The 21,188-nt window shown below is 56.9% G+C and overlaps 2 protein-coding genes across 7 annotated transcripts in view; one reads left to right on the forward strand and one right to left on the reverse strand.

Annotated features, from left to right (window-relative positions):
- Nucleotides 1-1,287: 1,287 nt before the first annotated feature.
- Nucleotides 1,288-4,627, forward strand: C15H19orf81 (chromosome 15 C19orf81 homolog). The gene is made up of 4 exons (XM_036104047.2): nucleotides 1,288-1,409; nucleotides 1,519-1,639; nucleotides 2,927-3,066; nucleotides 3,857-4,627. The coding sequence occupies exons 1-4, from the start codon at nucleotides 1,288-1,290 to the stop codon at nucleotides 4,050-4,052; spliced, it is 579 nt and encodes a 192-aa protein (XP_035959940.2). The 3' UTR covers nucleotides 4,053-4,627.
- A 603-nt stretch (nucleotides 4,628-5,230) lies between these two features.
- Nucleotides 5,231-21,188, reverse strand: part of SHANK1 (SH3 and multiple ankyrin repeat domains 1) — a 45,488-nt gene continuing 29,530 nt past the window's right edge. For all 6 annotated transcript variants that reach the window (XM_078062773.1, XM_036104012.2, XM_036104011.2 and 3 more), the window contains 3 exons: nucleotides 14,288-14,384; nucleotides 9,484-12,586; nucleotides 5,231-7,595 (listed from right to left, as the gene is read on the reverse strand). In XM_078062773.1, the coding sequence (XP_077918899.1) occupies nucleotides 6,881-7,595; nucleotides 9,484-12,586; nucleotides 14,288-14,384 (3,915 nt within the window). In that variant the 3' untranslated portion in view covers nucleotides 5,231-6,880. The remainder of the gene's footprint in view (nucleotides 7,596-9,483; nucleotides 12,587-14,287; nucleotides 14,385-21,188) is intronic.

Genomic DNA, 21,188 nt, shown 5'->3' on the forward strand with positions numbered 1-21,188 from the left:
TGACGCAGGAGGGATGAATGGAGCGAACGTTGTGGGTGGGGAAGAAGCAGCATCAGCTCTGAACCAAGAGGAGGATGTTTGGTCATTTTGTGGTTTGGACAGTGTTCGTGTTGTGTGGTGTTGAGACATGACTCCACTCTTATTTTTTTTTTAAAGATTTTATTTATTTATTCATGAGAGACAGAGAGAGAGAGAGAGAGGCAGAGGGAGAAGCAGGCTCCCAAGGAGCAGGGAGCCCGATGCGGGACTCGATCCCAGGACCCTGAGATCATGACCTGAGCCGAAGGCAGACGCTTAACCATCTGAGCCACCCAGGCACCCAATCCACTCTTATTTTTATCTTGGTCTGTCATGGTCACGGGGTGGCCTTGGCTGATGTGGGTGTTCTGTGAAATTGTTTATGTCCGACATAAAGAGCCCTGGCTGTCAACGGCTGCTTTCCTCTTTGTTCATCTGCTGTAACAAAGAGACACCCGCAAACACAATGGCATGAAGAAGAGAGTGTATTGCTCTCATGTGACAGGAGGCAGGTGGTCTGGATTGGTGGGACATCTCAGCCCCATGAGATGACTCAGGGACCCGGATTCCCTCCATATTGTTGCTCTAGCAAGGCTGAAGCTGGCTCGTTGCTACATCCACATCCCAGTACAAGGGAAGGGGCAACAAGTCAAAGACAAGCCATCTTCTTTTAAACAAATGACTCCAAAGTTGCACCCTTCACTCCCCTAACACTGTTGGTGAGAACTCGGTCACACGGCCACACACAGCTGCAAGGGATGTTATCTCTAGCCCGGCGGCCGGCTGTGTGCTGGATCAGACTCTAAGATTGTAGAGGAGGGGGAAAATGGATTATGTGGGATAACTAGCAGTTGGCCGTAACTGAGACCCGTTAGTCGGAGGAGTTGCCTAGAACACCTCAGATTTGGCAGCTTTTATCAGCCTAGTTGCAATCAGGAGGTTGGTTCTGAGAGTGTTGGGAAAACCACACACTGGATTCAAAGGCTGCTGCCCGGCTGGGGTGACTGGAATAGGAAGCAAAGCGAGGCAAGTCCCTTCCTCTTCCTCCTGCCTTGCAACCTCTCTCTAGCGCCCCCTTCAGGCAGGGCCTAACAGGAACCCAGCTGTAGGAACAGAACCCGGGTTGGTAGGGTCCCCTGCCCTGGGATCACAGAGTGGGGGTGCAGAAGGGAGTTGTTCGGAGCTGAGAGGCAACAGCTTAGTGACTGGTATAAGAGCTATTCGGGAGTGGCATGGACAACACTTCAGGATGCCCATTTAGGCCGAATAATGTCTGAGGAGTGCTCAGGGCAGCTGACACTGAGTTCTTCATCCCCAGGAGCCCTCCTTGTGGACCTAGAGACCTCAGAGGAGATACAAGCCCGGAGCCCAGGCAGGCCTGTCAGATCCTCGTGAGTGGCCCCTGGCCCCATGACTTCTGATTTCAGCTCCCCCCTCCCCCGAGTGCGATGACGGCGACCCCTGACCTTGGAGGGCCCTGCCCGCTCGCTCTCTCTCCAGGAAGCAGTACCTACGTCAGGTCATTGCAGAATATGAGGCGCTGGACCGAGAGCTCCCGTGCATCCGGAAGTTCCCCACACCACCCGCTGCCCAGCCTCTCTGTCTGTGCATGGAGACCTCAGTGAGTGGCCCCCCTGCTCCTGCCCCTGTGACCTCAGACCCCGAGCTTCTGCACAATTTGGGTGGGAGGCTAGAAAGGGAACCGGCTCAGAAATGAGGTTTACATCTAGGCTCTGCGGCTTACCAGCCGTGGGCTTGGCACCAGGTTCTAGGTTACTAAAAATTGATTATGAATTTGTCAAAGGACCAATCGTCACTTTGATCACTGCTGATCCCAGAGAGGCAGAGAGAGGGGGAGAAAGAGGGGTAGAGAAGGGCAGAGATTGAAAGGTAGAGAGCAGGGAGACTGAGGACACAGGGAGTCCTGTTAATTCATCTACCATGAAATTCTGTAAAGTTTGCAAATATAGCAAAGACTCAGGATAAAGCCCGTTTTGGGCAGATTCCGTGAACTGGTCATTCAGTGTACAAATCCGTTGGTAATGTCTACCATCAGTCAGAGGAGGTATCTACTAGGTTCTCGCTAGTAAATTAAAAGCGCCTTAATGGGATGCTTCCATGTGCCAGGTACATGGAAGGCCTCAGAGGTACTCCTCAGCTGATCTGAGTGACTTTAGCCCAACACAGAGATTGTTGTCCTTGTTACGGGAACCAATTCCCAGCGCATCCCTCCTCTTCTTTGTGGCTCTGAACAGGGGACCCCCCCCCTCCCCCCCACACACATATCCACAGCTTGCCTTCCTGGAGGTGACCAATTTCATGATTTCATCCTAGTTCATCAGCAATTTTATATGTTATGACCATGGTATGTCACCTTCCACATGGTAATCTCATGCTGAAAATGTGGTTAGTGGTCAATGTTTCTGAATGACAAGAAGTCACAACCCCTATGATCCTTATTATTATTATTATTTACAACTGAACATTCCTTAAAATGCTAACAGGAACATAAAAGGAAAAGTGTGCAACTTTAAGCCTTGCGGGATCTTCAAGAGCTGCTCAAAGCCTGCCATCCAGTGCAGGTTGCTGGAAAAGTTTTTGGTAGCTTGGTAAAATTGGCCAAATTAGTGAATCATGTAAGCCAACTGTTCATTGGCAAATCGGCTTGGTGAGAAGTGATTTTTTGGAGAATGACCTAGAATGACAGGTAGATGCTTTTCTACCTCAGAGATACCTGTTTTCCCCGCTTTGACTAGAGCGATAGGATCCTGAGATGGAGTGTGAACTTGCCTCTCAAATGCCACCTGGGATTCTGGCAGGTCCTGCAAGTGGGTCTAAGGTGGGGACTTGGGAACCTGGACTGAACCTTAGTGTCACATGCTGAGGCTCTCTCTCTTGACTCCTCCAGCCAGAGGAGGACCTTACCCACCTGGAGGTCCTGGAGGCTCTGGAGGCCGAGTTACCCGGAGCCATGGAGAGCGGGCGCGTGAGCAGCATCCGCTTTGAAAATATGAATGTCATCTGTGGGACTGCGGGGCGCCGGGACAGGTGAGACTGCGGCGGGGTCGGGGCCACTAGGGAACAAGAGAGGCGGGGCCGGGAGCGGGGGAGGTGAGGGGTGTGGCCTAGTGAGCGCGGTGGGGAGGGGCGGAGCCGGAGCCAAGGCGCTGAGTGGGCGGGGCCGGGAAAGGAAAGCTGTGTGGTCTGGAGAGGGACCTGGTTGGTGCAAGGGCCGGACCGCCCGGCTGAGAGCGAAGTGAAGTGAACCGGGACGGGGCTCCAGCCGAGAGTGAGCGCGGTGAGGGGGCAGGGCCAGGTGAGATCAGAGAGAAGGCGGGATCTGGAGTGAGGAAATAGACTTTGAGTGACCTGGACAGATAAAACCGAGGTGTGGGGTCGGAGCCTGGACCCAGCACACTGAGGGGGTGGGACCAGGGGAGATCTGGAGGGCCAGCGGCCTGGAGTGTGTAGTTGGGGGCGAGGCCGGGAGAAACCTAAATCAGGGGACAGGCCTGAGAGACACACTGAAGGGCCCAGCCCTGGAGCGGCGGTTTGAAGAGATGGAGCCTCGACAGACCACAATTAGGGGACAGGACCAGGCTGAGAGAAAACCGGACCTAGAATCACCCGCGTAAGGATCGAAGTACGGGTTGACCTCAGCGAGAGGGCAGGACTGCAGAGGGGTTTAGGGACAGAGCGACTAGTTGAGCAACCGCAGTGGGTAAACGAACATGGACCAGGCAGGGACCCGCCGACAGTCAAAGGCGGGGCTGGGACCACCAGCGATTCCCTTCGGTCTCCGCCCCGTCCCTGTCCTCTTGGCCCCGCCCCCTCACAGGTGGCTCATCACGGTCACGGACTTCCAGACTCGCTCGCGTCTGCTGCGCTCCGGCCTCCGCCTCCGCGGGAACGCACGCCCGCTGGTGCGCCACGACGAGCTGCTGCTGGCCGACTACCGCCTGCACCTGCGCCGCTCCCTTGTCCGGCGGCGCATGCTCGAGGCCCTGGGGGCGGAGCCGACCGAGGAAGACTAACACTTAGGGGGCGGGGCCCGGCTGCGCCTGTACACCGCCCCGCTGGCTCGGGCGACCCACCCGGAACCCCCGAGGGAAGGGGGCGTTGCCTCCCCAGGAAGGAGGCGGGGCCGGCTCGAGGGGGTGGATACTGTGAGTTTAATTATAAAGAATGACCTGGTACAAAAGCCATTTCTCTCTGCAAAATCTTGGTGGGGAGTCAGGGGGAGGGAGGTGATGGGGGGTAGGGATGAACCCCCACAATATAATCCCGCCTCCCTCATCTTCCCCCAGTCCCTGCAAATGGACGCCTGGGTCCCAATCCCTTGAAAGATGAACTGAGGCTCGCGAGAGGGAAGACCCGGGCGCCGGGGCTTTCAACCCATGCCAATCCCTGTCTCAGCGAGAACCAGACGTCTTCATCCGCCCCCCTCCTCTTTTCTCCCACCCCCCTTGGAAGACAATTCTCGGGCTTTTATTTCAGGTTTTTTTTTTCTGGATTTTTTTATGTGTTCTAGGGTTTTTTTTTTTTTTTGTATTTTCTTTTGTTATTGTTCCTCTTTTTGCTTTATCCTCTCCGCCCCGCGCTGCCCCCATCCAGTCCCTTCCCCCTCCCACCCCGACCTCTCCTCCCCCCCCACCCCCTACACCCTCCCCAACCCCGCGGCACCCATCCAGAATGAACAAGCCCTTGATAGACGGGCGCCGCTCAGGCCCCCTGCGGACGGGGGGCATCCGACAAGGGGGAGGGGGCGGGTAGGGGCCCAGCGCGACCTCTGCCCCCCTCCTTGCCACCCCTCCCCCCTCCCACGACCCTCCCACAAGGTTCCCCGCAGATCCCTGACGTGGTGAGGGGAGAGGGCTGCAAGCACCCTCCCCCCTATGGACGGAGCGCCCCCCCCCCCGGGGGTAGGGGGCAGCAGAGGGGGAATGGGCTTGGGGAAAGGAGGGGGAGCTCCCTTCTTTGGCAGCTGAACATGGGGGGGACCTGAGGGCGATGCCCTCCCCCCTTTACCCACAGTAGGAGAGGGGGCTTCCCAGGGGAAGGGGTGGCTTAAAATTCCCAAGCCCCAGGAATAAAGGGAGGGGGGAAGCGTGCAGGAAGGAACAGCCATGCTGGAGGGAGAAGGTGTTTCTTGGAGAGAAGGAAAGGTTAGGGGTGGGGGTGGGGGAATCTTCGTGCAAAATGGATGGAGAGATGGTCCAGGAAGAGCTAGGAAGAGTGAGAGGAGGGGGGATGTGGGTCACAGACTGGAGCAGGGAGAAGAGGAAGCGTGGAGGCATGGTGAGCAAGAGGGGAGTGTGCATAGGGTCTTCTCTCGACAGGAGAAAGGAGTGTCCAAGAGGTGAGAAAACAGGCAGGGTAAGAATGTCTGCAAGACCTGTTCCTCCACAGGCACAAAAAATAAGGATGCTAGGAAAAGAAACGACAGTATAGCCCAAGAGTGTGTTAGGAGACAAGTGTGCAAAAGGAGAGAGACAGTCGAGTTCCCCCCAGGGAGATGGAAACAGTCACTGAGGAGCCAACAAGAACAAGGAGAAATTCAAGAATGAGTGTGCAGCAAAGCCATGGTGTGCAGGAACATTGTTAGAGAAGGAACATGGCTTCAGGAGCAGCGGAAGTGCTGGGGAGGACGTGTGTGCAAGAGTTGAGTGTGCAAGAAAGTTCACAGAAGAGTTGAGAATGAAGCAGGACACAGATTTGGAAAAGAAGGGTGCACAGGAGTGGGGGCCTGGCAAAGAGGAAGGGAACGAGCATTTGAGAGAGAAGCAGTTCCTGGGAGGCAGGTGTACAAGATGCAGGATAAGAAGTGATGGCGTGAGGAGGGGAGGGGCAGGGAAGGGCGTGGGAGTGTCACTGTGAGACGGAGAGGTGGGGAGAGTCAGAACGTGGGGGTTCGAGAACAAGAAGGGGAAATGCTTAAAGACGATGGGCACAAGCGTGTCAGGAGCGGTGCATGGGATAGCGAGTGTGCAAGAGCTGAATAAAGGCGGGTGTGTTCCACAGAATCAGTATGTGCGCACAGAGTTTGTGAGTGGGTAGGGAAAAGGGTGTCCCAAGCGTGTCTGCAGCAAGGGCTTAGAGATTTTCAGGAGTGAGGTGTGTCAGAGAGGGTACCAAGGGAAGAGTACACGGGCGAGAGTTTGAGACAGTAAGGGTACGGACCGTGGGAGAAGAGATGCAATGTGTGCTAGGGAAACAGGGCGTGTTTGAGAGCTGAGAGGGCCTCACGAGCCAGAAGCGAAGGCGGAGTGTGCAAGACAGCGAGAGGGCAAATTTGTGCAAAATTGTAGCCCAGGGAGAGGAGAGGCAAGCAGGCGTGCAAAGGAGCGTGCAAGAGGCCGGGGCGGGGGGTGGGGGCGGTGGCTGCTGTGTGTGCTAGGGAGAGGGGAAGGTGCATAGGGAGAGCCCAGGGGCCTGGAGAGGGGGGGAAGGGTTGTTAGAGGGGCGGCAGGTGGTGGAATCTGAGGGCACCCCCTTCCCCTGCGGCCGGGGACAACCCCCATCCAATCAGGCTCAGGGCTGACCCTCTATGGCTCTGTCTGTTTCCCCCTCCCCAGAACCGACCCTTCCCTCCTTCTCCATCCCCCTCTGTGATCTCCTCCATCACCTCCCCCCTGCTCCCTGCTTCACACACAGTCTTGTGTCAGCTGCCCCCTCCTGTGAGGTGCAAATGTCTGGCCAGGATCAGGCCACCTGGTGACGTCCGGCCTTGGGAGAGGAGGGCAGGGCACAGTTCTAGCAGAGTCCCTGGCCCAGGGGGAGAGAATGACGGTCAGGGGTCAGAGGTCAAGAGGCCAGTAGGCTCAAGGGTTCTGTGGACGGGCTGGTCCGTCCAGGCCAGCCATCACCTCTCCAGGAAAAATTTGAGAGCCCGGTCGATGTTCATGCGGTGGCCCACCCTGGTCACACCCAGATCGACGTAATCCTCCTTGGTCAAGGCGGGCAGATGGGAGCCATCGATCTCGTGGTCCAGGAACTGTGCTCGGTGCTCAGCCAAGCCCAGCCACTCCAGCCAATCAGCCACGTCGAACTTGGTCCAGAACCCCAGAGGTTTAGCGCCGAAGGGCTTGTCCGGGGGCAGCGAAAGCAGGCGGGTTGGTGAGAGGGAGCGGGAGGCCCCTGACAAGGCTCCACCAAGCCCCCCGGAAATCCCGGGGTGTGGTGGCACAAAGACAGGGGCGAAAGGGTCAGCTGAGCCTCCTGCCCCTCCAGTTGGGGAGCTGCGGATGTCAAAGAGGCCCGGATACAGGGGTCCGGAAGGCAGGATGGGCAGGGACGAGGGCCTGGGCGCAGGGCTGACCTTGTGCTCCGAGGCGGGCAGCAGTGAGGGGCTGGGGGCCCGGCGGAGCAGAGGTGGCCGCATCTCGAACTCCACACCCTGGAGGTGGCGGGTAGACGTGGAGGAGGAGGCTGAGGGTGAGGTGGCCCCTGGAGCTGCAGCGGCTGAAGGGGGGACCCCGCTTCCTGTGGGGAGTGGCGGCAGAGGTGGTTTGGGCCAGTTCTGAAACAGGCTGCTGACGGGTTTGGAGAGGAGCGAGGACTGGGAGTCTTCAGAGAGTCTGGAAGGTGACAAAGGGGCAGGGGTGGAGGAAGGGGGTTTGGAGGGCAATGGTGGGGTGAGAAAGAGGCAGAGGTCGAGACGTAGGGAGAGAAGAGAGACAGGAGCAGGGGTAGAGAGGTGGAGAAGAAAGATGGGAAGAGATAGAAGGAGCAAGGGGATAAGACAGATGTCAGGACAGAAATGAAGGGAGAGAAGAACGAGAGGACAGGGAGAGGGTGACAGTCAAGAGAGATGAAAGAAAAAGAGACATTAAGTGATAATAATAATAATCGCCACCACTTACTGATGCTCACGTGTGCCAGGCATTGTTCTAAGTGCTTTACATATCGCATCTCAGTGTATTCCCCATGACAGCCCTGATGCAGGTTACTATTATTATCAGCAGCACAGAGAGGTTAAGTAACTTGCCTAAGGACACACAGCCAGGAAGTGGCAGAGCCCAGTTATATGGCACCAAAGTCTGAGCTCTTAACCACTACTCTATACTGCCTATCGGGTTATGGCCAGTCACAGCAGAGTGGAAGACAGGGAGACGGTGAAAGAGGAACAAAAAGAAGGTGAGCGTTCAGGGGAGAGAGATGGAAGGGGACAGGGGACAGAGAGAGAGAGAGAGAGGGAGAGAGATGAGGAGAGGGAAATGAAAGAGAGAAGAAACAAGGGGAGAAAAAGGTTCCCCTCATCCCTTTAGCTCCCTTCAGAACAGTCCTGCCTCAGGGCCTTTGAACTGGCTGTTCCCTTGGCCTAGCTCACTTCCCCCAGGTAGCCACGGGATCTGCTCTCTCCCTTCCTCCGGTTTCTGCTCATCTTGCTGGTTATTTGAGAGGCCTTCTCTAACCATCCCCCATCCCTGCCTCATTAGACTATGAGCTCCGTGAGGGCAGGGCTTTGCTTGTCCTGTCCCCCATGGGGTCCCTGTCACCCAGAAGGGCACCCAGAGCACAGCAGGTGGTAAATCAATAGCTGGTGCATCTGTCACCTACATTAAGCATCCCCTCCTTCACCCAGAATACTTAAAAATAATCAGACGGTCGCCTTAAGATCTCAAAGGCCCGATGAAGCCACATTCAAATATCACCATAAGGTCATCAGACCCTCAGAGTTAGAGTGAACTCTGCAGAAGGACAAGGGCAGGGGGATTAAGAAACCTCTCCTCACTCTCTCCGTGTGCCTGAATCAGGAATGTGACTCTACTTTCCCTAAGACTAGAAGGTCTTGAACGTGCTCGAACTCTGTGGTGATCCTGGCTAAGCTAGCTGCTTTAGGAAACTTCTCCACTATCCCATATTTTCCCATCCATACTTCCTGGGCTTTGGTAAGAGGCCCCTCCTCTCCCCCAACTTGTGCTACAACAATGGCCCATATTTAAACCTCTCAAAAACCCTTTAGGTGGGTCTAATGCTGTCTCCCTTCTACAGAGAGGTGGATCCCTCTGCCTAAGGTCACCCAGTTAGAAGTCCAGGGCTGAGACCCAGAGCCCAAGAAGCCCGGCTCAGACCCGCACTCCAAACCACTGCGCCCTAAAGCATCTTAATCTTGAGCCACACTGGGTTCAAGGGACTCACAGATTTCAGGGACTGTCAGAACTGACAGCCCACCAAGGAAACAGACATCGGCAAGTTGTGCTCCAATCTCTTTTGTCAATATTTTTTTTGTTCATCATGGGATGTGGGTTGTCATGGTGATGGGAAGAGAGCACAAAAGCTACTGAGATAAACTATCTGTGAAAGCATGCTTCTCTGAGGACGGACTTCTGCAAGCCAGCCTCGTTTCTGCTTTCTTTCTGCCACCGGGGACCCTCGAAGGACGCAGCTATGGGGAAGGTAGGCTCTGGTACCCACAGCATTGGCCCCTGTGGCCTCCATCACCAACCATCAGCCCTGGCTCACCTCTGCCGCTGCAGGGAAGCGGTCCTCTCAGGGACGTAGCTGGCTCCCCCGTGGTGGCTGTCCCCGCTTCCCCCGCTGCCTCCCCGGGCCCAGGGCAGAGCGCCACCAGCTGCCGAGGAGCCCCCAAATTGCTGAAGCTTGGAGCTGAGTTCACTGATGATGCTGGCTTTTACTGTGGCCAAGGCTGAGGCCTGAGGCTGGGCCAGGGGCCCGGGCAGGGGTGGTGGCGGGGGTCCCGGGCCCTCCTCCCAGGGCAGCAGCTTCCGAGGCAGAGAGGAGGCCGATGGCAAGGGCACCGGTGGGCCTTCCGGCTCGATAGCCACCGGACCCCCGGCCATAGCCGCCGTTGAGGGTCCTGTGCAACCACTCAGGGCCAGCAGCCCATCCGTTCCAGCCCCTGTCACCGAGACAGTGGGGCTGGTGGGAGTGACAGGGTCCCGGAGTCCCCCACTAGGGCCGGGCCTCAGTCCTCCGCTGGTCCCCAGAGCCCGGCCCCGGAGCTTAGAAGGAGTCATGAGCTGTGGAGGATAGGGTGGGCCAGGAGTCCCACTCCCCCCGAAGGCCTGGCCGTCCAGGTAGGCCACGTATGTGTCCAGAAGCTCTGGCCCACTGGCCACACTGGCGCCCCCGCCCCCGCCGCCCCCGCCACCTCCCGCGCTGCCACCGCCTTCGGCAGAGAGGCTGCTCAGTGTGGATGCGCTGCTGATGGTCTCCAGAGGGTGGTCGCTGCTGCTCCGGCTGTCCACCTCCTCGATACCGGAATCTGTGCCCGGCGGTGGGTCTGGGCCAGGCTGTGGGGCCGGGGGAGCAGGGGCCACCGGGGCCGGTGGGCCTGGCGGAGGGGGGTCCCCAGGAGCCACGGGGGCCCCCTGGGTCAGTGTGGCCACCTCACTGTCATAGGAAGTCAGGCTGGATGCCGTGGAGTCCAGGGTGGGAGGTGCGGCAGCAATAGCAGGTGGCGGCACGGGGGGCAAGGGGGTGGGTGGGGTGGGTGGGTCCGGCAGCGGGTGGGGAGGCCCAGGTGTGAGGGGCGACTCTGGCTTCTCGAAGCTGTTGGAGAACTCCAGGGGCGGGGGCAGCGGTTCCACGAAGAGGAATTCACCGTCTTCCACATCCACCGAGGGAGCAGGGGGCGGCAGGACTAGCAGGGGAAGCCCATTCTCTTCACTGCCCCGCGGGGAGGTCGGCGAGGGCGGTACGGACCGGCGCGGGCTGGGCGGCGGAACCCCCGGCCCGTCTTCCGAGGGGGGTCCCCTTCCCCCCGCCCCACTGGCTCTGGGCTGGCAGTTCTCAAGGAACCGCACGTGTAGGGGCAGCCGTTCGGGCTCCTCGGGGGCCCCCGACCTCCACGCCTTGCTCACCCCGGGGTGCGGGGGCGGGGGCTCTGGCCCCAGCTGCAGGAGGAGGGGCCCGACCCCGGGAGCTGTGGGGGGCAAGCGGTGCAGCAAGGAGCGTCGGGCAGCTGGAGGGCTGGCCGGAAGGGACTTCTCCTGGCTGCCCAGCCCTGCCCGGTACCCCAGCTCCCGGCGGGCGGGGTCCGGTGGTGAGGCCCCCCAGAGACGCAGCACTGGCTCATGGTGGGCGTGGGGCGAGTGGTGGTGTGGGGTGGGCGGCGGGGCCTCATAGCGGGGCGATGGGGGCCTTGGAGGGGGCTGGGGGGGCCCACCACCCTCCGAGGACTCCTTCAGCGCCCGCTCTCGGGCGGCCAGGGCCAGCCCGAGCGGGGAGGCGGGGTCCAGGGCCTTGCCGGTCAGCGGGTGGACCAGGGGTCGGGGCGGCAGGAAGCTGGTGAAGGCGCTGCTGGCCCCGCTGCCCGCGTAGGCGCGGCTGCCGGCCGCGTAAGCCCCGTAGCCGCCGCCGCTCCCCGCGCCCGCAGACTCCAGCCGCAGGTAGGGCTCGGCGGAGAACATGCCTTCGTCGATGGATTTCGAGTGGCGCAGCCGGGGACCCGGGGGCGCCCCTGGGCCCAGCCCGCTGTCGCCGCCATCCTCGTCCCCCGCGTCGGTGGAGAGGAAGAGCGTGGACCGCCGGCGGGCTTCGTTCTGCCAGCCGCCTTCCCTCCGGGCCGCCCCCACCAGGGCCGCTCCGAACTGGCTGGTGAAATCCAGGGTGGCCGGGCCGCTGGGCGAGGTGGGGGTGGGCACGGGCGAGGGCGACGGCGGCACCGCCGACATGGCCGGGGCGGGGCTCGGCGCCGAGGAGCCGCCGCCGCCGCCGCCCGCAGCCTCGGGCTGAGTGGGGGGCTCCGCCTCGGTGCTGCTGCCCTGGCTGCTGCGGCCGCTGCTACTGGTGGACGGAGCCTTGATGATGATGGTGGGGATGGGGATGGAGTTCTTCTCCGACGGGGCGGCCGGCGGCGGCTGCGGCGACGCCGGAGACGTGGGCGAGGGGGCGGGCGGGAGGCCGCCGCCCTTCTGAGGCTCGCCTTCGACTTTGGTCTGCTTGACCAGGGGCCCCTTGCGCCCGCGGCCCGAGCGGGCTGGCACGTACATGGCCGCGCTGGCCGCCCGGGGGGGCAGCTGGAAGTAGCGCAGGGCCGGGGCCTGGGAGGAGCTGATGCCCCCGCCCCCGCTGCCGTGGTGCGACGGGGACGGGGCGCCCGGGGTGGGGCTGGGCCCGCCGCCCCGCCAGCCGCGCAGGCTGGGCTGGGGCCCCAGAGCCAGTCGGGGTGGGGGGTCGTCGGGAGAGCCGCCGGTCTCCATCTCCGGGGGATGAGGGGGGTGGGCGTGGTGGTGGTGAGGCTGGGGGGGCGGGGCGTGATGGTGGTGGTGGTGGGGCGGGTGGTGGTGGGCGGGGGGCAGGGGCCCGCCGTGGTACAGGCTCTTCTCACGGCCCCCTACACGCGCGTCGGGAGGGGAGGGCCCATCAAAGGATGCGGGGGAAGAGGAGGGGAGGGGGCCACCCGAACTGGGGTTGAAGTGCCCTCCTCTGGGGGATGGGGTGAGGCGGCCAGAGGAGGAGGGGGCTGGAGGTGTGCTGTAGGGGGGCTCCGGTGGGGACGTGGTGGGCGGCGGGGGGATGTCCTCCGAGCCAGGCACAGACAGGCTGCGGCTGAACTTCATGGCTGGGGGTGCTAGGTAGGGTCTATCATCTTCTGCAGCCCCTGGGGAAGATACAGTGGATCCAGGAGTGGGGGGAGGGGGTCTCCCTCCTCCCCTATCCCATAGTACTACAGTATTAACGAGATGATGATGATGATGATAATAATAATAATAATAATAATAATAATAATACGACGCCACTGACTATATGCTAAGACCCTCACACGAATGAGTCCAGAGTTCCCCAGCTGTGGTAAATCGGCTTAATGACCAGGCTGTGCATTGCACATCAGCAACCGGCAGAGGGAGCAACGGGAGGTGGGGCGACATTCAGCTGAACTTCCTCCCCAAGCCAGGAGGGGGCGCCGTTTTCTAATTCCCACAAAGACACAGCCTATGCTAGTGGTGGCTTGGGGTGAGCAAAAGTGGCTGGAGCCCGGGAAAGATGCCATGTTTAGGTGCACAGTTATAGATTTCTTTTTCATGTATACGCGGAAATAAAATGTAATTAGCACATCAAACCTGTGCTTTCACAGACGGAACTGCTTAGGATGAGGCTAACATTTACTAGAGAGCCGATTTATAGGTAAGCAATGCTAGGTGGCTTTACAGGTGGTTGAGAGGAGGTAAATGAGGAGATACAGGTAGACCTCACAGATGCAAGACTCACACTGATGGACTGTGGACGCTGGAAGTGGGAGAAAAGCTAGACCCAATCAGCAAAAGGACTCCGAGTGGATTGGGAAGAGCAAAGTCTTTCGCCTACTTATCACTGCAGGGCTCAGTCTTTGACCCTCTTCTCCCCTCTGACTACTCTCTCTCCTTTGGCGATCTCAAGCTGTATGTTGCTTCATTCACTATCTCTCTGCTGAAGACGCCCACATCTGTCCTGGGGCTCAGGCCTCTCCCCTGAGCTCCAGGCTCCCATATCCAAATGCCATATCCACTTAATTGGATGTCTCACTGGCATCTGAAACTTAGCAGGCCCCCAGCTGTGCTCCTGATCTCCTCCCACCCCACAGTCTCCCTGATCTGAGCAAACGGTGGCTCAATCCTACCTCAGGACCTTTGTCTCGGTTGTTCTCAGTACCTGGAATACCTTATCACCGTATATCCACATGGCTCTCCCCCTTCATTTCCATGTTTTGGCTCATATCTGCTTCCCAGTGCTCCTGATCTCTCTTATTCTAGTCTGCTCCCCACCCGCCCCCGCCACACAGAACTTACCACTGTCAACATACTATATAATTGTCTTGTTTCTTATGCTTATAATCTGTTGTCTGTCTTCCCCTGCTAGAAGGCAAGCTCCATGAGGGCAGGACCCTTTCCTCTGTTTTGTTCACTGACATATCCCCAGCAGTCTAGGACTTATGCTGGGTGCTTAGTAAACATTTCTAGAATGTATGCATGCATGAATGAAGTCAGGTATAACAGAGAAGAAACTAGGTGGTGGGGGCTTCGACTCACTGCATCCAGGCAGGAACAATAACATGCCCATTTCCTAGATGCAGAACCCAAGGCCCAGAGAGGTGAAGCTACTTGCCCCAGGTCACACAGCCAGGAGGGACAAGAGCCAGAATTCAAACTCAGGTTTGCCCAAAAACAAAGCCTGAGCTCTTTGCCCAGCTTGATGGAACCGTGGTCATATATGGAAGTAGAAAAGGACATTTCAAATCCCCTTCATTCCTCCCATAACCTGTCACTCTCCCAGCCTTCCCCTCCCCTGCTGGCATCCATTATACCCACCCGTCCAGGTGACATACCAATAGATTTTTGCCGGAGCATAAGCCCAGGTCCTGGAGGCAGGTAAGAAGGACGTTCATAACTTGGCTGCGAGCGGTGGTGCGGATCGAAGCTTGACTTTGGGGTAGCAGTCAGAGAAAAAAGACAACAGAGAAAGATCAGTTTGGGTGTGAAGATTTATGGCTTCACCATATAGCCAGCCCCCAAGCCTTCTCCAAGCCTCTGCAGGAAGGGTGAGAGGAATGGAGGAGGCAAAAGGGAATTCTGGGGGAGAGAAAGGTGTCTGAGTTTGGGCAGCGGGGAGAAAGAAAGGAAAAGAAAGCAGTTTCTCAGGCAGCCCTGTTAGCTCTGCTTCCCATACCGATCACTATTCTGGGTCTTTTCTACATTCTTGCTGTCAAACCCCCCACCCAGGTCCAAGTCATCAGCATTGCTTGGCTCGCTGGCTGCCCCAGCCTTTTCCCCTGTCTCCCTCCTGCCACCCTGTCCCCACCCTCCACCGCTTTCTGGTCTGCTTGCCACGTAACAGTCAGACGGGTCTTTCAAAAAGAAGTCCAGGTCATGCGATTGCCCTGCTTAAAATCCTACAGGAGCATCCCACATCACCAGTCAGGAGGGGATCGGAATTCCCAACTCTGGTGTTGAGTTGTGGTCTGTGGTAGACCCTGCTGGTGCACACCCACATCCCTTTGACTGGGACGCAGTGACCATCCCCAGCTGCTGAGAGGGTCAGCTGCCTGGGCTCTCTGCTGCCCCTGGCTCTAAAGAATCCCCCTCCTCCAAAGGAGCTGATGGGCCCAAGTAGTTATGTCCCCCTACTCCTGGGAGCAGCCTGCAGCCAAGGATAGACTGACACAGAGATCCAAGGCAGGATTAACTCCGTGGTGCAATTCAAACTCTCCCAGGGATCAGGCTGAAAGGGAACTCCAGCGGGGACCACGTTTGCTGACCTCCCGCAGCTCACCTTGCCTCCCTCACTCCCTTATAATTCTCCCCTTAGGATACTGTTGGTGCAGGAATCCCCATCTCATGCTCCCACTACAGGAAACCCAGGTGCCCAGTACAATCTAGCCCTGCCTACATCTCCTACCTGCTCACTCTGGTCCACCGTGTCCACCAGTCCTGCTCCTCCAATGCCCCGAGGTCCATCCCTGCTTTAGAACACTTGCAAGTCCTGCATTTGCTCTCTGCAACATTTTCTCCTCATCGTCACACATTCCTTTCCGTCTTTACGTCCTCCACTCAAATGTCCCTCCCAGTCACTGTCTACCGCACTTTCCTGTCCTGTTTTCCTTAGGGCACTCATTTCCATCTGAGACGACTTGTTTACTTGCTTCCTTCCTGACTCCCTGCCTAGAATGTCAGCTCCTTGAAGGCACCAGAGGTACAGGATCTCCGGCCCACGACACCTGCAGGGAAAATATTTTCATTTCCTTTAAAATCAGAGGGGGAGAAATGAACAGAATCCAGCCTGGATGATAATATTCATCTTTGCACCAACACAGAGGGGCTTATGAAGGTAAAAGTGCCAAAGGCCCAGCGCGCTTGGGTGGCTCAGTTGGTTGAGCGACTGCCTTCGGCTCAGGTCATGATCCTGGAGTCCCGGGATTGAGTCCCACATCGGGCTTCCTGCTCGGCAGGGAGTCTGCTTCTCCCTCTGACCCTCCCCCCTCTTATGTGCTCTCTCTCTCTCTCTCTCTCATTCTCTCTCTTTCAAATAAATAAACTCTTTAAAAAAAAAAAAAGTGCCAAAGGCCCGTGGAATCCTAACACCCTGCCTGATGGTAGCAACGTTGTTGGTCTCTTTCACTGCTGGGTCCCCAGTCCCCAACCAGGACCTGATGTTCTATAAGCTTGTGTCAAATGAACAGTGACTAAAGGAGAATGAGCCAGCATCAGGCACTGACTCCCTTGCTTCTGCCAGGTGACCTCGGATGTTGCTCTTCTCTGTCTTTGAGGCCAGAAGTACAGAGAAAGGAAACCCTTTTTGGATGAAGTCCCCACCTTACTGCCCTCACCTCCCATCATGCACCCTCCAGCCCCCTTGCTCTAAGTACTCCCCGCCTCTCTCAATTTCCTGTGCTGTTTCTCACCTCAGGGCCTCTGCATATGCTGTTCCCTCTGCCTGGAACATCCTTTCCCCCTGCTCTGGTTGGGAAGACTTGTCACCCTGGCCCCCACTCTGGCCTGGCGTCTCCCTTCCTCTCTAAACCTACACTGCCCAATACAATAGCCACCACCCTTTCAGATGTAAATTTTAACGAATTAAAATAAATTAAAATTTAAAACTCCCTTCCTCTGTTTTTGCTGGCCACATTTCAAGGGTTCAGTCACCACACACGGCTGGTGGCTGCCGTATGGGACAGCACAGATGTAGAACAGTTCCTTCAACCCAGGAACTCTACTGGACAAGACAGTGCTGCTCTGGCCCCTCACAGGATGCTCCTGTCCTAACCTCTCCCTGCACACACCTCACTGGACTGAGACTGCCCATCTCTGCGTTTGTCTCATTCATTCATTCATTCCACAGATATTTACTGAGCACCTGATTCATGCCAGGGACTGTTCTAGATGCTGCAGATGCAGCCATCGACAAAATAAGACAAAAGTCTATTTTGGAGGGCAGACAAAATAAATTAGTAACATAACGGGGTCGGGTGGAGGGAAGAGGGGGAGGAGAGGAGGACTATAATTTAAAATAGGGCTGTCAAGGAAGGCCCTTCTGTGAAGATATCATTTGAGCAATCTCCGGAAGAAGGGAGCCAGGCATATATCCAGGGGAAGAGTATCCCAGGCAGAGGGAACAGCAATTGTAAACGTCCTGAGGTGGGAGTGAGTCTGGTGTGCTCAAGGAACAGTCAGGAGGCCGATGTGTCTCGAGTGGGTGAGCAGGGCGCTGAGGGGTGGAGATGAGGTCAGACAGGTGGTAGAAAAGTGATAATGGGTGAAGTCTGTTAGTTTCAGATGTCTCCTTCCTGGAGAGGCTTCTGTCTGTTACTCTACATCATAACTCCCTCCACTTAAACCAGTGTAGAGTTAGTATAATTATTTGCTTGCTTGTTCATTGTCTGTCTCCCTGGGCACAGAGTCTACCCAGTTCCCATTCTACTCTTCTTCCTTGGTAAGGAAACCGCAATCTCCTTTGGCGCCTGTTGGGACTACATTCCCCAGGCCCCCTTGCAGCTGAGTGCGGCCACGGAACTAAGGTCAGCTGGGACGCGTAAGCGCAAGTGTTGTGTGTTACTTTGGGGAGGTCTCCTCAGAGGTAACCCAAGAAGCAACAATGTGCCCTCCTTTGCCTTCCTGCCTTTCCCTCTTCCTTGTTCCTGCTACCTGGAATGCTGGTGTAACAGCTAGAGCTCCAGCCATCTTGGACTATGAGGTGACCTTATGGTTGGAAAGAAGGCTAGGATGGTGGAGCAGAAAGTGAGAAGGATCCTGGGTCTTCATGACCATGGCGGCTGCCACACCTGCCTGGGACTCCCTCCTCCAGACTTCGTTAACATGACAGAGATGTAAGACTCTTCTGGTTCAAGCCACTGTTATTTGGAGGTTTCTCTTACATGCGGCAGAACCCAATTCTGCAAAACCCAACCTCCGCCCCCAAATGTAAATTCTCTAATGGGAGTGGCCTTGATTGGTTCCCTCCTCCACCCCCAGAGCCAAGCAGCAGGTCCAGCGCATAACAGGTGCTCAGTAAATATGTGCAGAATGAAGGACACCCTGACAAGATGGGGGGAACACCCAGTCAGAAAGGATGCAGGGACCCCTGAGGGCAGAAGGAGGCTGGAGAGGACACTGAATACGGAGTCCAGGCTGGGGAAGGCGAGCAAGGGGATAATGGGGAGGTGGGAAGGAAGGTGAGGGAAGCATCTGGTAGACGCACGGGATTGGGGATGGATGGAGGTAGAGTGATGGGGGAGGGTTCCGAATGACGGGGGGGGGTGCCTCTGACTGAAGAGAGTGCAGAGTGAGGGAAAGGCGTCAGATTGGCACATTGGCAGAAGACACTTCTAAGTGGAAGAGGAGGGATCAAATGATGGGTTAACTTGACATAAAAGGGGTCAGAGTGGCCGAGGAGATGTCAGACTGATGGAGAAGCCATAAAAGCGTCTGAGGAGGCGTCGGACTGCCTGCCTGAGGGGCACACTGACCCAGATGGGACAGGCTGACCTCCATCCACGACCCGGGAGCGTCCTCTCCCGCGCAGAGGGGGGCAGCCAATCAGAGTGCCCGGGTGCGCGTGACGTCACCGGCTGCGGGCAGGAGTCAGCGGGAGGTCCAGCCCTCCTCCGGTGCCACCTCGTGGGCCGGTGGTGGGTCTGATGCCTCAAGGGCAGAGTGTGCGCCCTGGTGCTATGCGCAGGCTGGAGGCTAAAGATGGGCTGAGAAATGCACGCCAGGGCGACAGCCCTTGAAAAGGGGTGAGGGGGGAGAGAGCGGAGGGGGAGACAGACGGAGAGACAGAGATAGACAAAGACAGAGATGGGGGTTCAGAGCCGGGCAGACAGGAGGGGAAATGAGAAAGCGATGGGAAGAAAGAGGGTCCCAACAAAGCAGGAAGAGAGGCAGTCCTGAGAGGCCTCGAATGGAGGGGGCCAGAGCTGCTCCAGGAGGGTCAGGCATGCAAAGAGGAGGGAAAGAGACAGATAATGCAATCAAGAGGGTATGGTCAAAATAATCAGAGGGAAAATTTGAGTCCAGAGAAAGGCTGACACTGGCACCCAGATAAAGATGGGTGGAAGCGAGGACAGCGCAGGAGTTGGGGGGGGGAGGTAGGGTACCCCTTGGGGTCAGTGACCAGGTAACAGAGACAGTAGCTGAGGAAGCCAAAGCCACACAGAGGGGAGGACTGCTGGATGGACAGCAGAGCCCTAGGAGGAGACAGCCCAAGAGACACCTTGACCTACAGTGGATCTGCCTGGGGTCTGCCCCTCCCACTGTTGGCATGGGCAGGTCCCTCAGTACTATGTCCCCACGTTAGGTTTTGTGCAGAGGGGTGTCTTTCAGGGAGGTTGAAATCTCCCAATTCTTAAGTTTCCAAACAGTGGCACCTTGTATAATAAGTTACTCTGATTCATTGTTGCTCAGGCCTGATAAAAGAGGCCTCAGGGCAATACTGGGCCCCCACACTGCCAGCTTACCCTCTCTGGTCTAGTGCACAGAGCTCCAAGTGAGACAGCGAGGAGGGGAGAGAAGCTGAAGCAGATGGGAGACAAGAAACAGAAGAGAACAAGACCACAGAGAGAGTGAGCCATGGAGACGCAGAAGCAGCAGGATGGGGCCCCTGTGTTGACTTAGTGTGAGAAGTCAGGATGGCTGGTGGGAAGGTGGGGACAGAGATGAGGGTGAAGAAAGACCGCAACACGAGAGGCGGGGCTTTGGGAAGGCCCAGGGCCAGACCCTGGAAGGGAGAAGAAAAAGGGAAACCTAACAGGGAAAAACACCACTGGCCTCTAAGGCCGAGAAGGAAGGGAGATGCCATTCAAGAACTCAGGTGAATGCCTGCGAGTCTCGTTTCTAGGAGGGAGGGGCACGTGGGCAGCTGGTGTTATTACTGGCCCATGTCTGGGCCCATCTCCGGGTGTCTTTGGAGCTCAGATGGTGAATTCCACGAAGGCTGGGATCTTGTCTGTCCTGCAACCACGGTTCACACAGGGAGGGGTTGGCATGCTGGCTGCCATTTGTTGAATAAATGAAAACAGGGTTTGCCCTATCTATTCTTGGAGACTCTCTTGGAGACATGTGATACGCTGTTACAGGGTCTCTGGGGCATATGCAAGGCTCACTGGCAAGTCATTGTGGGGTCTCCAGTTTGTTTTATGGCCTAAGAGGGCTCGCTATCTGTTGAGAGCCTGCTGTGCTAGGAGGTGATCTCATTCACTCCTCATCAGGACCAGCAAGATTGGCTTTAGCCCCATTGTACAGAGCAGGAAACTGAGGATGCAGAGAAATTAGGTAGTATGGTTCGAGTAACACAGGAAGTCAGAGGAAGTCAGAATTTGGAGGCAGGTCTGCCTGGCTTGACTGTCCATACACTTCCGAGTCTACACTGACCTTCGGGGGAGGTGGGCACAAAAGATGATCCTCACAGCCTCAGAGATTTCAGATTCCCTGAGAAACTCAGGACAGGTGAGACGTGAGGGGCTACTGCGTGCAGGGCACTCTGCCAAGCCCTGAGAAGTGGCCAAGGACCCTCCACCTTTGCATCTGAAAGCAATTCTTTGAGTCCAAGTACAAAATTTGCCACCTTCATTTGGTTCTTGTCAAAGTATGAGGCGTTCTAAAGTAGGTAGTCTAACCCCTCGCAGGTCTGTGGATAGACTTCAAGGGGGCCATGCACTTGGACTAGGAAAAAAAATTACATCTTTACTGTCATTATCTTCCAACAAAAACACATTTCCTCGATTAAGGATGTAGGCAGCAAACCAAGCCGACCTTAGCAAGACCTGTGCCTGTATCCCCCAAAGAAATCACAGATATTTCCATATCCTTTAACAGCAGGTGCAGATCTCTTGAAATTGTGTTTATGCACCTCATGACTAGTTAGAGTAGTTAAGATCCATCATGAGGTCTTGCTCTAACGTGTTGACAAAAAAGTATAGATATTTCTAGATCACAAATTTTGCTTTTACTTTGTGTGTGTGTGTGTGTGTGTTTAACTGAGCTCTAGGCCCAACACAGGGCTCAAACTCATGACCCTGAGAGCAAGAGTCACATGCCCTACCAACTGAGCCAGCCAGGTGCCCCATGGATTTTGCTTTTAAAAAAAATATTTTGATAGGGGCGCCTGGGTGGCTCAGTTGGTTAAGCGACTGCCTTCGGCTCAGGTCATGATCCTGGAGTCCCGGGATCGAGTCCCGCATCGGGCTCCCTGCTCAGCGGGGAGTCTGCTTCTCCCTCTGACCCTCCCCCCTCTCA

This window comes from Halichoerus grypus, chromosome 15 (genome assembly GCF_964656455.1).
Source record: "Halichoerus grypus chromosome 15, mHalGry1.hap1.1, whole genome shotgun sequence".
In the NCBI taxonomy this organism is placed as follows: Eukaryota; Metazoa; Chordata; class Mammalia; order Carnivora; family Phocidae; genus Halichoerus; species Halichoerus grypus.

Excerpts from the sequence above, each read along its gene's own strand:
- C15H19orf81 (XM_036104047.2), top strand. The coding sequence starts at position 1,288 with ATGTCTGAGGAGTGCTCAGGGCAGCTGACACTGAGTTCTTCATCCCCA. Across the intron at positions 1,410-1,518 it reads GGCAGGCCTGTCAGATCCTC|GAAGCAGTACCTACGTCAGG; the intron begins GTGAGTGGCCCC and ends CTCTCTCTCCAG. Across the intron at positions 3,067-3,856 it reads ACTGCGGGGCGCCGGGACAG|GTGGCTCATCACGGTCACGG; the intron begins GTGAGACTGCGG and ends GCCCCCTCACAG.